The sequence below is a fragment of the Anser brachyrhynchus genome (assembly GCF_964034855.1).
Source record: "Anser brachyrhynchus genome assembly, chromosome: 21".
Classification (NCBI taxonomy): Eukaryota; Metazoa; Chordata; class Aves; order Anseriformes; family Anatidae; genus Anser; species Anser brachyrhynchus.
In genome coordinates, this window is record NC_137714.1 from 7959958 (window position 1) to 7976546 (window position 16589).

At 47.6% G+C, this 16589-nt stretch overlaps 2 protein-coding genes across 7 annotated transcripts in view; both read left to right on the plus strand.

The window, feature by feature from the left end:
- LOC308181331 (actin-1-like) overlaps positions 1-8024 on the plus strand; it is a gene marked incomplete at its 3' end in the record, with an annotated part of 131929 nt that extends 123905 nt beyond the window's left edge. For all 6 annotated transcript variants that reach the window (XM_080564485.1, XM_080564486.1, XM_080564488.1 and 3 more), the window contains 2 exons: positions 2536-2685; positions 4665-8024. In XM_080564485.1, the coding sequence (XP_080420611.1) occupies positions 6891-8024 (1134 nt within the window). In that variant the 5' untranslated portion in view covers positions 2536-2685; positions 4665-6890. The remainder of the gene's footprint in view (positions 1-2535; positions 2686-4664) is intronic.
- Positions 8025-9093: 1069 nt separating this feature from the next.
- Positions 9094-15641, plus strand: LOC308181330 (actin-5-like; the record flags this gene model as incomplete). Its single annotated transcript, XM_080564484.1, has 1 exon — positions 9094-15641. One exon carries the CDS (start codon positions 9094-9096, stop codon positions 10297-10299), a length of 1206 nt encoding a protein of 401 aa, XP_080420610.1. The 3' UTR covers positions 10300-15641.
- Positions 15642-16589: the final 948 nt, after the last annotated feature.

The window sequence follows — 16589 nt, forward strand, 5'->3', positions numbered from 1 at the left end:
CTTAAAGATGGGAACAGAGGTTTTGCTTGCACTTTCACTATTTCTTCATTCACTTCTAATGTTGAATATTCTGCTAGAAACCCCATGGGAACCCCGATTTTGTTTATTTTATGTCAGCTGAATGCCAGCTGGAGCACCAGCCGAGGGAGGACTTTGAAAATGAAAGAAAGAAATACGCACCAGCTGAGAAAGTTCCTGAAACCGATTTGTTGTGAGAACCCGGTGTATTGATCCCCTGCCTCTCCTCCCCTCTGGCACTGAACAGCCGCCCAAGGGGCTCAGCACGCTGCTGGGTGCACACAGCTCCCAGCAGTGCTAGCTGGATTTACTGTCATTGCACCCGCCAGGACAGGAAGCTTCTCTTCTGATTTGCTGCTTTGCCTTGCTCAGATAAGATTTAGTGGTGGGATTCTGCATCAAAGGAGGTGTTTGAAGTTGAACTGATCACTTGAAATGGTTAAAAACCAAAACGAACACAACCCACAGAAATAGGAACTTGTTTTGCTTCTCCTTCCGCTGCTTCTCTCAGTGGGTGTTTGTCAAGAACACAACTAGTGGTAGCGTGTAAATAATGCTCTGGTTAATCCCCCGAGCTCAGGAAGTACCAGACACGGGCAAAATATGAGACACGTGAACACGGGTAACAGTGCTGGAAGTCTGACCGCCCGTCTGTGCTGGTAAAGAAAACATTGCTTACACGTGGTTCTTCCTTAGAAATCGAATCGACGTAATATTTCCCAGCAGAAATTTGGGAAGTTCACTGAAACGGTTTTCTGGGTTACCAGAACTGTTTGCTGAGAACCCCCCTGTGCCCTGACACCCCTTTTGCTTTACCAAATTTGAGTTTACAAAAGAACCACACCAAAACAGACCAAATAACTGAGGAACAAAACATTGGGAGAGTTGTCTTTAATTTCATCAATGGCTTTAAATATTTAGAAAGCACAGTGTAAACATCTGAGGAGAAATCTGTGCGCTTGGTCTTCGTGTTCAGAATTGTTGGGATTTATAAACAGAAAGGCTGCTCTCAGGGTGTGGAACTGATGTTTCAGACTTTCCACCAAAGTTATATATGCTCATGTCATTACAGCTCTTCCCTCAGCCTAAATTGCTGGCACGGCGTCCTGAAATGTTTCTCATTAGTAAACTTTACATAACCTCCAAAACTGCAACAACTGTAGAATAAAATGTACCAGGATGCCAGCTGGAGCTGGCACTTGGCGCGGGGCTCTCGGGGCTGTTTGCTTAGCTGGATTTGAAGGATGTTCCAGACCAGCTAGCAGGGCATGTGACTGAGTTTTGACCTGAACCGCTTGCCCAGATCCAGAGATCCTGCATACTTCATGGGAATGCTTTCCACTTGTCGCTTTCATACCTCAGACGCAGCTTTTAACAATTTGTGCGCAGACCCAAGCCCAACAGCCATTGGAATATAGTCAGAGGTAATGGCACTTGGCTCTGTAAAGGAACAATGAGATTCCAGAGCAGCTCAGTATGTGTTTGTTTAATGCTGAGTTAACAGTTTCCCAAGAGTAAGAGGGCCCTGCTTTCCTTTTTTTTTTTTTTTTCCCCTGTCCCAAAAAAACTGCGACATCTCTGATTTCTTTTTCAAAGGCTCTTACCTGAGCAGACACAGAGCTGTACGTGGACAGGGATCAGGATGCAAAGACATGCTTGTGGTCAGGCAGGAGCTGGGAGACCTGGAAATAGACTGTGCATCTCTGTTGGCTAACGTTCCCATGCCTTAATCCCAAAACTTTCCCTTCCTTCTATTAGTATTGTGGGGCAACCTGTAGGAGACGGATAAATTTCAGGGAGCAGAGCTGCGAGGCCTCAGCTCCACCACTTCCCCGGGAAAGGTTAATTTGTGGCTGAGTGATTGGAGCTCAGCTTGGTGAAATCGTTTTACCTGATTCCGTTTCCTGGACTTCTCTTCATTTTCAAATAATCAAGCCTATTTATTTTAAATATATGAATTTTCAACCAAGGCTTTAATGTATACATAATTTATATCACTTCCTTGGTATGGAATTAATTTTCTTTTCTCCAACATGGAAAATAACACGCGAACTCTTGAGTAGTTCTCCGATGCTGAATTCCAAATTGTCTGAATTAAATTTGAATCCCGGTGGGTTCGGCACCTTCCTAGTTGTTCATCACTTGCAGGGTTTATTACGTTTTAGATGATACTATTAAATCCAGCCACCCCTAGAGGTACCGGCCAGACTTTGTGAGTCTAAAGAGTAGAAGACCATGAATGAGTCCTCAGAGCTGTTCCAATTTAGCAACGCAGTAATTTAAGTTGCCTTTAAGTGGACAGTGAGTTGTAATTTTTTATATATATTTTATAATTTGTTTGCAATTTCCATTTCCCTCCCTCCAATACCTTTTAAGAATTAGAAAATTAATGCATTTTCCCCCAGTTTAGATCCTTTTTTTTTTTTTTTTCTATTTAGTGAACATTGATTTTACTCCCTTCCCCAGTGCTTTTGTTCACCTCCAAAATTAATGCATCTTTTTGTCTTTGCTTTGCAGGGGGTCTGTCCGGGGGGCCGTTAATGGGAGTGGATCCTGCTGCCTTCTTCCTGGTGAGCTGAGGAGCACTGTGCCCAGAGAAGCTGTGGTTGCCCCATCCCTGGAGGGGTTCAAGGCAAGGTTGGACGAGGCCCTGGACGACCTGATCTGGTGGGTGGCATCCCTGCCCATGGAAGGGGGTTGGAACTGGGTGGTCTGTAAGGTCCCTTCCAACCTGACCCCATTCAATGACATGGTTTTATGATATGAACTGGAATCAGCAGCCAGTGTCATGCTCCTTGGGCCAAGGTGCCCTCATGGGATGGGCCAAGGGAAGGCTGAGCTACCCTAACCCTTTCTGATGGGCAACTGTGTGACCTCCTAAAAACTTGTGATGTGATGCTTGGAAATGTGGTTTAGTGGTGGACTTGGCATTGCTAGGTTAACGTTTGGCCTTGGTGATGTTAGAGGGCTTTTCCAACCTAGATGGCTCTTTGATTTTATCAGGGCTGAGCTGCTGGAGCTGCCCATCACTGGGCTGGGCTGGGCAGCAGCTCTCCAAACACCGAGGCCAGCCACATGCACAGGGTTAACAGCGGGGTTCGAGCATGGAAAGCCAAGCTGCAAGTCAGGGGTCTTCAAGGAAAACTGAAGAGGAGGATTTGGGCCATGTGGTGCCCATAAAAATGAATGCAAAATGTATCAGAAGTATATGAAATCTGCAGATAGTTGTTTTGTGTTTCAAAAGTGTTGAATATAGGAAAAAAAAAAGCTCAACGGGAGTTTAAATAAACACAGGCAAGTGAGTCAGCAAGAAGATATAAAATCATCAGGAAAGGCTGAGTTTGTTTTAATGTGGGGATTACTGTAAACACTAGGAGTGCATGGTAACAATTTGTAGGCCATATGTTTTGAAATATCATAACTGGTGTCAATAAACACATTAAAATTCAACTTCAAAGAGTATTGTGGATGTTTGGAGTGTCACGAAGACATTGCAAAATGGGGATTTTAGATGGAAACAAGTATGGGAGCAATCAAACACAGCTCCTATGTGAAGAAAGGGATCTTGTCAAGTTGTTAGAGCTAAGCATCTGTGATGGTGATTACTGCTGCTCGCTGGCTAGGAGCTGTGCTCAGCCCCTGATTTCTTTCACACCGTCTCCCTGGCCTTCCACCCTGACCTGCCTGTTTGTCTCGCCCACCTGCTGCAGCTCAGTGCTGGGGCTGAGCTCTTCTGAGCAGGGATTGCCGTTCACTGCTCGTTTCCGCAGTTCATAGCCCGCCTGATTTCCTCGTATAAATAGCAAATTCATTTCGTGTCTCTACAGATCGACTTGTGGCACAGACGAAGCGCTGTCCTCCTGTGCTGACAGGCTGCCCTGTAGGGGCATCTGGCATCACCGCAGCGTTGGCTGCATTTGTTTCTTCCGTGCGCTGCCAGCCACCCGTCGTGGGGTTTAGGGCATGGAGAAGGGCGGGCAGCCCTTCTGTCCTCCCCTCTGGTGGTGGTATCCTGAACATAAGGTTTATGTTGCTTCCTGAATCCCTCCTCATTCAGACCTCCACTGCCCGAAACGCCCTCTTTTCCTCACTTTTTCTCTTGTAACGCTTCTGATGCGGTGGGATTCCCTCGGCAAATGCTCTCCTATTTGCGCACAAATCGTTTGTTTACTCCACGGAGATGAGACCAGATCTGTGATCTTTCAGCTGTAAAAGCGCAGACTTCTGACACTGAAGCTTTACTAGCGTGCTGAATAAATCCTTTGGCTTGTTTCTGGGATATCCCATGACATGCTAAATTACTAGTGTACATACAAAGGCGGTATATTTGTTTACATGGCTGCCTGGAGACTCATGTCCACCATATGCCTTGTTCTTTCTTATTTTCACCTTTTTAATGTGTTTCATTTCACAACGAGAGCCCGCCCCTCCTCTCTTCTTCCTTTTTTCACCTTTTATTGCTGAGTATGACATCATGAAATGTATGAAATGACACAGTATGAAATGTATGTCTCTTTTTTTTGGTATCCCTTTCTAGATTTTTATTCCTGCTGCTTTAGACGTTACACGTAGCCAGGCCCTTGGGGTTTGCATGGGCATGCAGACTGAGAGCTAGCTGATCCTTTTCCCTCTGGTTTTACCCCTAGGAGACTCAGACCTTCCAGAGCTCAGCGCCGTTTTCCAAGCGCTTTCCATTCCATCCTGGTTCACTCAGAGTCCACCTGAGCTGCGTGTTTGGGGCCGGGGACTGCTACGGAGAAGGATCAAGCCTTGGTTTCCCTGAGGAAATCCCTTCTATGGAGGTGACACAGTACAGCACAACGTCACGTTTAAACCAGTAAGTGAAAGCGTGTGCTCAGCACCAATGTATAAAATGAGCAAGAATGGCCATAAACAGCACGTTTAGCTATCTATGGATTTTTACAACCCAGTGACTGTGGGACAGTCCTGGTCCTGCCAGCCTGAGCCGTGCCTCCAGGGAGCACGAGAGGCTTCTGGTGCCTCGTGTTGTCCCTTCTGCGAGGGCAGCTTACAGGGCTTCTGCTACACAAACAGCAACTTCGCTTATTTTATTACCAATCCTACAGGAACAAAGTGAACTCACACATACCCTTTTTAACGTGATTTATGACAGGAGCAATATGAGGGAACAGATGAGCATTCCTGCGCCTAGGTTCAACTCTCCATTTAAGAATCACAGTCAATATTCCCTTGTTTTAATACTAAACATCATGTTCAAAACTGAGTACTTCACTGTAAACTGCAGGCAGACCACGCAGGATTAAATGGGGCTTCTAGTGTGATGAATATAGCAGCCTCTTAAATGATTAGGACACCTGTTGACATTAATATAGAAGCATGCATGAAAACAAGTGTGCCACACACTGAAATATATGTACACAAATATTAAGAGGATTAGAGAAATTGCTAAAATGGATAGAGTGGCATTTAACACGAACATGTCTGGAATCTCAGCGGAATGGAAATAACATGCACAGAGCTGTTCCCTTGTTCGATGGTTTTTTTTTTTTAGTGGTTCATCTGGGGTATAAACGCAGTACAAGGAGGTCATTTGCTTACATTTAAAAATTTCTGTTTAATATATGTCTTTGTTTGGAATCTGCCTCCGATTCATAACCACCTTCCTTTAGTAGCTGGCACCTTTGCCATGTAAGCTGCAAGAAAAAGTAATTAAATTTAATAGAAGCCACCCTCGCTTTGAAGCTGCCCTGGATTTAGAGCCACAAGGAGAAGCAATTAAACTGTGGCAGCCAAGGATTCAAACTGAAGTTATATAGTGACTTTTTTTTTTAAAGGAAATTTTCTCTGTAAACGGATTTGGATTGTCAAACCTGATTGGATTCAAAAGCATAGAAATTTCCTTCTGTGGGAAACTTTCTACTGAAGCAAAAGGAAAAAATAATTAGATGTGAAATGGGGGTCAGTTGTGAAGATCTAGGATATTTTTAATCCTTTCGAACAAACTTCCAAAAACTAGTTCAGCAAAGTGCTGAGGGGAAAGGGGAAGCATGGAAGGAGGACAGCTGCATGTCTGTTTATTTGCAGGCGGGCCAGCTTGTCAGCAGCCTAGGGTACAGATTCATTAGGGGAAGGGATTTATTTGCACTAAACAGTATTATAAGCATTGTTTAAAGCTGACAGGATTTTTTAAACCATCAAGAGGCAGAAATTATTTTTTCATTTCTGTGCTTTTACCAAAAAATTGTCTTTAAATTAAGGAATAAGCATAGGAGAAAAAAATCAAAACAAGACTCCCAGATGCCATAGCCAATACCAAACACAATTCTTCCTACTTAAAAGTATGTTTTAGAAGTTTCCTATAAAATATCAGAAAGGATTCAGTTGAAAGAGGTTTTCTTCCAATGCAGATGTTAGTCAAAAAAAAGCAAACTGGCAATTCAGTTAGCACTTACAGGCAGGCAAATCTGTCCTAATCTCCACCAGCTCTTTGAATTAAATGTAAGTCTTAGCTAAGTCAAGGCACATATGAAAATCTTAATTATTTTCATAAATGTATTTTGCAATACCTGCTTTTCTGAGAAATAGATGCTCTTGGGCTCAGTGTAAGGATACAGTTGATGGTCTGTGACCTATGGATCTGACTTGGTGAATGAGAGTCCTCTGGCTGGAGTCATGGTAAAGCTAAATTTCCAGGGCAGTGCCTGGAATGTTGTAACTTGCTGGGAAAATATATTATTGTATCACTGGCCATTATGAGGTAGCTGGGGGCAGACATGCGAGCTGCATCCCCCCCAGAGAAGACAGCCCCGGCGATGGTGACCAGCCTGTAAAAGAGGAACGGGAAAACACGGCCAGAGAGCTGCTCTGGGGCACCGTCAGCTCTGTGAACAATGTTTGACCCCAGCGTTTTGGATGTCCCAGCAGTAATCTTTGACAACGGGTCTGGGTTATGCAAGGCAGGTATCGCAGGTGACAGTGGCCCAAGGTCTGTTATCACGGCAATTGTTGGTCGCTCAAAAGCCAAATCTACAATGCTTGGAGCTGGGATGAAAGAATACTACGTTGGAGAAGAAGCTCAGTCCAAAAGGGGGATCCTGTCTTTGAATTATCCGATTGACCATGGCATAGTTACTTCCTGGGATGACATGGAAAGGATCTGGAGACACGTCTATGAGTACGAGCTGAGAATCAAAGCCACTGAAAGGCCAGTGCTGTTGACAGAAGCCCCCCTGAATCCTCTTCAGAACCGGGAGAAAATGACGGAGATCATGTTTGAAGGCTTCATGGTGCCCGCTATGTACGTGGCAGTCCAGGCAGCTCTGGCACTCTACGCCTCAGCCCGCACCACCGGGATCGTCATGGACAGCGGGGACGGTGTCACCCACACGGTCCCCATTTACGAAGGGTACTGTCTGCCCCATGCTGTCTCCAGGCTGGATATTGCTGGCAGGGACATCACCGAATATTTCATGAGGCTTCTTCTGGAGAGCGGGCACTCTTTTATTAGCACAGCTGAAAGGGAAATCGTGAGAGATATCAAAGAGAAGCTGTGCTACGTAGCTTTAGACCCCATCCATGAAACGAAAGCAAAGCCCGAAGAAGTCATGAAAGAATACAGGTTACCTGACAGCAATGTCATTCAGATAGGCAGCCAGCTCTTCCGTGCTCCAGAGGTCCTCTTTGTGCCTGCAGACATCGGCATCGAAGCACCCGGCGTGCACAAAATGATCTTCAACAGCATCATGAAGTGTGACATCGACGTGCGCAGGAATCTCTACGCCAACGTCCTGCTCTCGGGTGGCTCCACGCTGTTCCCCGGCCTGGAGGAGCGGATCCTGAGGGAGATGCACCTCCAAGTGCCTGCAGGCATGTTCGTGAGGATCGTTGCCCCCCCAGAGAGAAAATACAGCGTGTGGATCGGGGCCTCCATCCTCACCTGCCTGACGTCTTTCAAGCAAATGTGGGTCACCGTGAGCGACTACAAGGACTTTGGGGCAGCCATCGTCCATCGAAAATGCTTCTAAGGAGACCATAAGACCAAGTGAATGCCTTGCTGCAACAAAGCACGAGCAAGAAACCCTGGCGAGGGCTGGCTGGTCCAAAAGGTGCCACAGCAGTTCATGTCTTTACTGGCTGACAAAACCTTTATGGAGATAAAACATTAAAAGAATTGGTAACCAGGGCATCGAGCCTTCTTAGCGTTCATCGCCTCCAAGGGGAGCACTGTGTGTTCCCACCTCCCTCGTGCCTGAGCCCGGAGCCTCATTTATCTGCACGTGCTCTCCCAGCCCCTGCCTCATGCTCAGGCTGTGACACCACAGCCTTGCTGTTTCTTTGCCCCGGCCTCACGGGGTAGCCTAGAGTGATCAGGTCCATTGCCACTATTTCCACAGCACTCCTACCCCCAGCCACTCCTGTTTATGCCATCAGATTAGTAATGGAATTAACGTGCACTAATGGGGAGAGTGGGAGAAGTGCTGAGAGAGGCTGGTTTTGAACTTCAGGTTAAAAATTCCAGCAGTTTTCCAGCAGCAGCTTCTACACAAATTTAGTCTGGATTCTGTGCTTTTCCTTTTTCCTTTTTCCTTCTTCCTTTTTCCTTCTTCCTTTTTCCTTTTCTGTTTCCATTTCCTTTTCCTTTTCCTTTCCCTTTCCCTTTCCCTTTTCCTTTTCCTTTCCCACAGATTACAGGGATGTAGTAACTAACCGACTCACCGCCTCACTTGCAGCCATACGGGGAGTAGCTCACCTCCTCTGCTGGGGATTCTTCCCTCTAAGGTCTTTGAGATATCTGGGTTTTGTATTCTAAAACTAGATCGCGTGTTATTTTCGACCTCATTAAAAATGTTTCCTTTAGAAACCCAGCAAAACCCCAAACAGAATCCAAATATAAATCAATGCAAATGCAATTACTGTAACCGACCCTCCTCTGTGCCTGAGGGCCTGAAAAAATTCATTGATTCCCCGCTGTAATTTATCTGGGAAGCAAGAACACCCAGCCTCCCTTCCAAGCACCGGCCCCGCATCGAATTGCTCGGTGGAGGAGCAGGGCTGGGGCTGCCCCGTGGGCCTTGTGAGCTGTGCCCGTTTGTGATGCGGGGTCCGGAACATTTCGTGGTGCTGCCAGAAGATCGCTGCCCCCCGACAGCACCCGTCCTGCACGCGATGTCGCACGCGGCGGCGGCGGGGACCCCCGCGGTGATCTTTGACAATGGCTCTGGGCAGTGCAAGGCCGGGCTGTCGGGGGAGCTGGCACCCCGCTCGGTTATCTCTACTGTTGTGGGGTACCCCAAGTTCAGGTTCGTCATGTTTGGGGCCGGTCACAGGGAATGGTACGTCGGAGAAGAAGCCCAGTCCAAACGGGGCATTTTGTCTTTGAATTACCCGATGGAAAACGGGCTAGTTACATCCTGGGACAACATGGAGAAGATCTGGAGATACCTGTACGAGCACGAACTCAGGCTGAAGCCCAGTGAGAGGCCTGCGCTGCTGACCGAGACCCCTCTCAATCCTTTGTCCCACCGGGAAAAAATGGCCGAGCTGATGTTCGAAAGCTTCCGCGTGCCTGCCCTCTTCGTGACGCTGCAGGCACTCGCGGTCCTGTACGCCAGTGCCCGCACAACCGGGCTGGTGCTGGACAGTGGGGACGGCGTCACCATCGCGGTCCCTGTCTACAAAGGCAAGTACCTGCTGCAGGGCATAACCAGGGTGGATTTTGCTGGCAGAGATGTAACCAAATACCTTGCCAGGCTCCTCCTGGAGACCGGGCACTCCTTCATGAGCGCAACAGAGAGAGAGATCGTCAGGGATATAAAGGAGAAGCTGTGCTACGTTGCTCTAGATCCTAAAAAAAAAATGCAGGAAAAGCCTGAAAATCTTACGTGCGAGTACATTCTCCCTGACGGAAGGTCTGTCAAGGTGGGAGACCAGCTCTTCCGAGCTCCTGAAGCACTTTTTGTGCCCAGAGAGGTGGAAGTCCAAGGGCCAGGGGTTGTGGGGATGGTCCTCCGGAGCCTTGCCAAATGTAGCAGCCGTATCCAGCTGGACGTCCTAAGGAACGTGGTGCTCTCGGGCGGATCGACTCTGTTCCGAGGCTTCAAGGAGAGGCTTCTGAAGGATCTTCAGGCGGCAATCCCCAGCACAACCCCCGTCAAGATCTTCTCGCCGAAAGATCGGATGTACTCCGTGTGGACTGGCGCGTCGCTGCTCGCCACCCTGACAGCGTTTAGGAATATGTGGATTACCAGGGAGGACTATTACGAAGTCGGGCCAGCAGTACTCCAGAGAAAATGCTTTTGAAAAGTAAAAGTATGACCATCCAGGAATTTTTTTTAAGTGCCAATCTGAACAGCTGGAGAGCAGTTAATAAATCAGTACAAAAATAATTGATTTGTAGTAAGTGATTTTATAGCTTAGTAAAGAAAGATCCCTTGTGCATTGGGCTGAAGAAAGAGTCCTTGTTCTGAGCATTTTTGCTATCCAAGATGTTGGTTTTAATTCTAGAAATGTGTTGATCCCTGCTAGAACTGCAAACAGTTTGTCAGACTTTTAAACACTTGAGAACAAGCCACCTCCAGCCCATGCCCGGGGGGGCTGGCTCCCTGCCACGCACCGTAAACTTCCAAAGAGTGGAAAGAGACCTCTGACGGAGAAATAGAGGGCTCGTGGGTATTGCTGACCCTTCACCATAGCACCGGAGATCGCTCGTAGCAGTCCTGGAGAAGCTCAGAGAGGACCGAGCTTCTAAATTTGTTTTTGCTCGCCAAATGAAAATAAGTTGGTCTGGCTGCTAGAGCAGAGCTCTCAGACCGAGCACACCTCTGCGCTGCTTGTGGCCTTACCAAGGCATTCGCTATGTCACATCACATAAAACATCGCTTCTGTTTGCCCATCTGTGGAATTCAGCGAATATTCCAGCTTAAGGACTGTGTGAGACTTCATTTAGGTAATATAGTGTTAAGATCAGTAATTAATCAGAGAGCACAGGGTGAAAGATATTTAGTTTGGGTTTATTCTTAGAAGATTTCTGAAGAAACTTTGTGACATCAGGCATCTACGAGAAGGTGGAGGTGGTTGTCCCTAGCTGGCACTGGTGGGAAAAGCTGGACACGTTAGGAGATGGTGTTATTTCTCTACTTCCTCAGCGGCAGCCAGGGGAAGTGACAAAATAACCCTGCAGATATTTGCTTGAATTACTAAAGAAATCTGCCGTGCTGAGCTCGTTGAGCATTTTTTTTTGAATGCTGAGCATTTCCAAAAAAATAAGCTTAACTAGAGTAAATATGGCTAACTAAAGTGAGCTATGAAATTCATAACAATTGTGTGAATTTGCAGCACTTAAATCCGCATTCAAATAATCTGAAAATCATGTATTTACAGAGATTGTCGTCATCCACTTCTGCAAATATATGCACTACATCGAAGCAGGCAATGGAAATCTTCTCATAATTAAACTAAATAACACTATACTATATGTTGTTCAAAATTATTTCAAAAAGCCCTCAAGATATAGCTGAGAACTTACTGGATTTGTTCAAGACCAACATGAAAATAGGAAAAGAGACGCAATCTGCCTTCTGAATGATTCGGTGCGGTGTCTGGCTATTTTCATTCAGCTCTGGAGAAGAATCTTCAAACTCATTGATGCCCTCTGCTGCCTTGGGACTGATTAGTCATCCCTCACCTCCTCTCCCTGCCCTTCGGAGACTCACAGCACCGCTTTGCTTTCCGTCCAAGCATTTACAAGTGCTCTGAATGCAGGGATGTCCAGCCCTCATGTTCAGCCTTCACCGAGCCCTGGAGTACCTGGAGTGGGAAATTAGGACGAGCCGGAAGATCCAACTGCCGAGGGAGGTGGGCAGGGAGGGGAGGATGATTTCTGGGTGACTCCAGAGTCACAAGGGGATTTTTGTACCTCCAAAATGGGAAGCACAGGAAAAGAGCTGGGGGCAGAGCAGGCTCAGCTCACCTTTTTATTATTGATCTCAGCAGCGGGTGTAACACAAGACGCGTACATCCCAGAGCACATTTATATGGGTCGGGGGAGTAGGCGGTGATAGGATGTGGAAACGTGCATGAATCCGAACAGGGGATCAGCGTGCAGCGAGGCTGTGTGGTGGGCAGGCTGTGTGACGGGTCGGTGTCCGAAGCAGTGGCAGCGGCACCACCTGTCCCCGCAGAGCAGCCCCGTGCAACGCGGTTATTGCTGTTTGGGGACGGGGGCTGGCAGTGGCTGTGCTGGGTATTCCAGCAGAGAGGAGTGAAAGGCTTTCCTGGCCGTGCCAGGCATCACCACCTTCCTTACACCGGCCAGGTGCCTCTTCTGCAGCTCCTCCGGCCGTGGTGGCAGGAGTATCCAGCAGCAGCAGGACCTCATTTCCCCCAGAGATCAGAGCGAAAGCATAAAGCAACGAGTCTGGAGTAAAACACACAGCTCTCCTGCTCCGCTTGGGGCCCTAAGGCTTCAGAAAGTTGAGATACGTATTGCTCCATCAAGTTAATGCAAGTATTCAGAGAGCTTTTAGAGCTGTTATGAAATCTGAATCAGCAATCTCGTATCTTTCTTCCATTGCAGTATGTTACCTTTTAGCAGCCCACTGGAAATGTGTAAACAAACGAGGTACAACTGTAGACAGTTTAAATATTTTACAGCTCACTGACTTCCATATGAGGAGGGATTTGCAGTAACTTAAGTGTTTAGACTCCTGCTCCAATAATCTAATGCAAATAAAAATGCAAACAACTGTGTGCTGGAAAGCAGCGGGAACCCCAGAGAACGGTGCAGCTCAAGGTAGCTGTCAGCAAGGAGAAAAGCGAGGCAGCAAGCGTGATAACTGCACGCCCAGGTGCAGACACAAAGCGTGTTTGGAGAGTGACACCTAGCAGGGCTCTGTGTGTGCTCGTAGCAAGGCGTCACCCTTGCAGAGCACATTGCCTGGTGTAACCCGGGACGGATTCACTGGCACCAAAATCGTTCAACATCCAGGGACCTGCTTCAGCTCCTCCCAGCCGGAAATCATTCAACAGACCGTGATTACAGGTAGGTAGCACCCACAGTACTGGTTTGGCCCGGCTCTTTCCATCTGCCTCCGAGACACGACTTTGCCCAAGGACACACAGCAGATAGCAGGAGCTGGCACGTGTTCCCAGAGCCTAGGCTCTTTATCAGCCTCTTCAGTCTCTTGGTCACCTTGTGCTCCCATCGCTGTGCAGGGCACTGGGAATTCATTACTTCCCTTGTATTTCATTTTCACCTTGAAGAGGTCAGTTGTGTTAATAATCGTTTGGGACCATGTTCCCTTGGCCCTCACGCCACAGAAAATGAGCGGCAGGAATCCTTCCTCTGTCTGCCTCCACCTGTCCTCTGGACACGTACAGGGCTTCAGCTGCAAATGCCTGGGAGCCTCCCAGCCTCAGGGAAGTCACACAAGCCTGCCGAATTTGGGAATGGTTGCAGGGAATGAAGAGGCTTGAGTTAACTCCTAGGTTTACCAGTGACTCTTTGCAGAATGGGAAGTTTAACCCTGGGCGAGCCAGGCGTCAGTTCCCACTTACAAACACCCTTCTTCTGTTCTGCCCTGTGCCAGCCCTGCAGGCTGCTGCTGGTGAGGGCCGTCTCTTGCTGGCTGCTGTGCAGCACTGGGTTGGGCTGGGGGTGAAGTGTCATCACCTTTCTCCCAGGAAAACCCTACGTTAAGAGTGCACATCAGTGCAAAGATGTGGGACTTTAGGGACCCGAAATCAGAAACACAAAACCAAGTGTGAAGTTTGCACTAAAATTACATAACCATCTCACCCTGCTCCTGGTAATTTTTCCCTCCCTCCCCAAGTCTCCTTTAGCTTTCAGTCTAGCAGCAGTCCTTTATTTTCTTTTAAATGTCAAACAATTCATCATTTTCCCCATTCCCCATGAATCTAAAGGTTTTATTGGTATGCAGCGGTGTCAGCCTGGGACAATGCACACTGATTACCCAAAACAACACGGTTCTTGTCACCCTGCCCGTTTTCGGTTGCAAGCTCTTGAGAAATGTACAAGAGCTCTTGCTTTCTCTCTCTCCTCCCCGTTATCATATGCACAACAAGAAGGCTGGGTTCACATACACACTAGACAAATAGTCATTATCTTTATTATTCACACCTCCCGCCCCCTGCCCTCATCCACGCTGAGCACGCTGCTGCAAGAGGTGGGCTCACCCCTGGGCTGCAGAGCGAAGGTCTGGGGGAGGCCGGTGATGGCCGGGTTGTGGGGAGGGGTGCCGAGCCATGAGGGGTGCCAGGCCATGAGGGGTGCCGAGCCATGAGGGGTGCCAGGCCGTGCATCTCTGCAGCAGGGGCAGGGAGGAAGGTCGGGACTCAGCCCGTTTGTTTTTCCAGGCACGGCGATGCTCAGAGAGGCTCCGTAGTCATCACACGCACACATGCACCCACACGTACGCATATGCACACACTGATTTTATTAAGCCATTCCATACAAGTATTTTATATATGTACTTTTTTTTGTTGTTTTTTATTTGGAAAACTTCAGAGTGCTTTTTTTCACACACAGTAAAGTTAGCTTTGCTGAGATTCATTAGTCCCCTTTCCCCCTGTGTGTAAATGGATCTCTCTCAGTTATGCAATGCAAGGGTACACAACCATGAAAAGTGCAGAGGCAGCCAAAAAAAGCATTGTTCTGAACTCGGACGTGTAAAATATTCATATTCAATAATAAAAAATAAAAAAAACAGCCCTTAATAAAAAATTCACAGGGTAAAATATGCATTGTCGCTCCATCCCCAGGGCTGCAGCAGTTTCCAGACCAACATGTTACGTGGGTTTTCACTGCCTTGTTTTACTCGATTAATTCAAAACCAATTCACTCTCAGACATCCCAGTATTAGCTGCCTAAATTGATTCTGATTTCTCTAAGGGCTGTGTCTCTATGACTACAGTTGTAGCTGGTAGAAACTGTTCAGAGCATCCGACGTGCAGCCCGCCCAAACAAGACCGTCCCTGATGCCGAAGGGGTGCCCACACCGTGCTGGGCAGCTGCACAAGGCAGCTCCGAACGAGCCAGGAGCTCCTTCAGCACGCTGCTCAGCCTGCCACGGCACACCCCGCTTCTTGAAGGGGCAAATTAGCCAAATGTTAGCATGGCGAGCCGCTCTGCCAGGGGGGCGAGCACATCTTGACCAACGGTGGTGACTGCGTGCAGCACAGCACCCCTGCAGGGCTTTGCAGAGGAAAAGAAATAATCCAGAGTGCTGAAGGGAGGCAGAGGCAGGTGGAGATAAATGCCCGGCTCAGGCCCTGACCAAAGCATGCAGCTGAGATGGGAATTTAATTTATGTTTTTCTGCATCCCCATCCAGCGCCATAGCTGCAAGGCCAGCCTGCCTCAGGCCATGCACGTGAGTTAGAAACGGTCCCAAACAGCGAAGAAAGCAGAAGGATGGGATGGGGACTGACACACTGCTTTGACAGGACAAGGACATTTGTGCCTGCGTAGGAACGTGGCAGCAGCCGCGCTGGACTCAGCAGCTCTGCTGAAGAGCTGCGGTCCCACCGTGCCCCTACAGACTGATGCCAGCAGAAGCTGCCACTTCCTTCGTGCTCTGGTGTCAGGGCTTCTGTCCCGCACCCCCAAGTGGCAAAATTAAAGCTAAAGCACGGATCCCTTGCTGCAGTAGGTGTGCCGTGCTGCCTCGTGCATCCGATGGCTACGGTGGTGCTGCGAGCCCAGCAGCAGGGGAGAATGCTGGAGTGGTGGCGTGAGCATTGCTGGAGGAAAGAGAATGCAGGAACGAGAGGAGAGGTTCTGAACTTAAAATATTTTGCCTGGCGCTGAAATTTTATGAAGATATATGGGAGAAAAGAATGAGAAACTCCAAAACAACCAATGCTTCAGATGTTTCTTTTATCTAAAGTATAGCTAGTTAAATGTTTTACATAGAACGAGTCCCAAGAAGCATAAATCAGGGGATATAAGCTATGTTTTATAAAGACCTCAAAATATAAGTTCTTTACCTCCCACATTCTCGGGCCAAATATTTTAACTGGAAAAGCATGTGGGACAATCAGCGTGCATATCACCCATGTCTTTAATGACCCTTCCCACCAAGGTGATTTGTTCTGTGTCCACGGTTTGATACTTACATACAAAAAAATGGAAGAACAGAAAAAAAAAGCTTCAGAAATTCTGATTTTGGAAAATTGTGATAACAACTGACAATGTGGAAGTAACAAAATATGCTGTGATGTGACAGCTGTCAGAAACATTTGAGATTTTTCTTCTTGGGGGGGGGGGGAAGGGGTAGAAATTGTTCCTTCTCTCTGCAAGCTCCGGATTACTTCTGATGGGTGTCAAATATGAGCCACAGCACCAAGCTGCATAAAAGGGGGAACGGAAGAATTAAAAGACCTTGCTGAGTACCCTCCTCATTTGCCTTTCCCTAATAATTTTCCAATGGCTTTGGACAAAAAGCATTTTTATTCTTGAATTGTGTTTCTTTGTAGTTCACAGGGAGAAAATAAAACTAGCTCACCGTGAATGTAAGGGCTGCATCATTTAGCCTAAATAAGGCCAAACCCCCAGGCCCGAGTCCCGCTGCT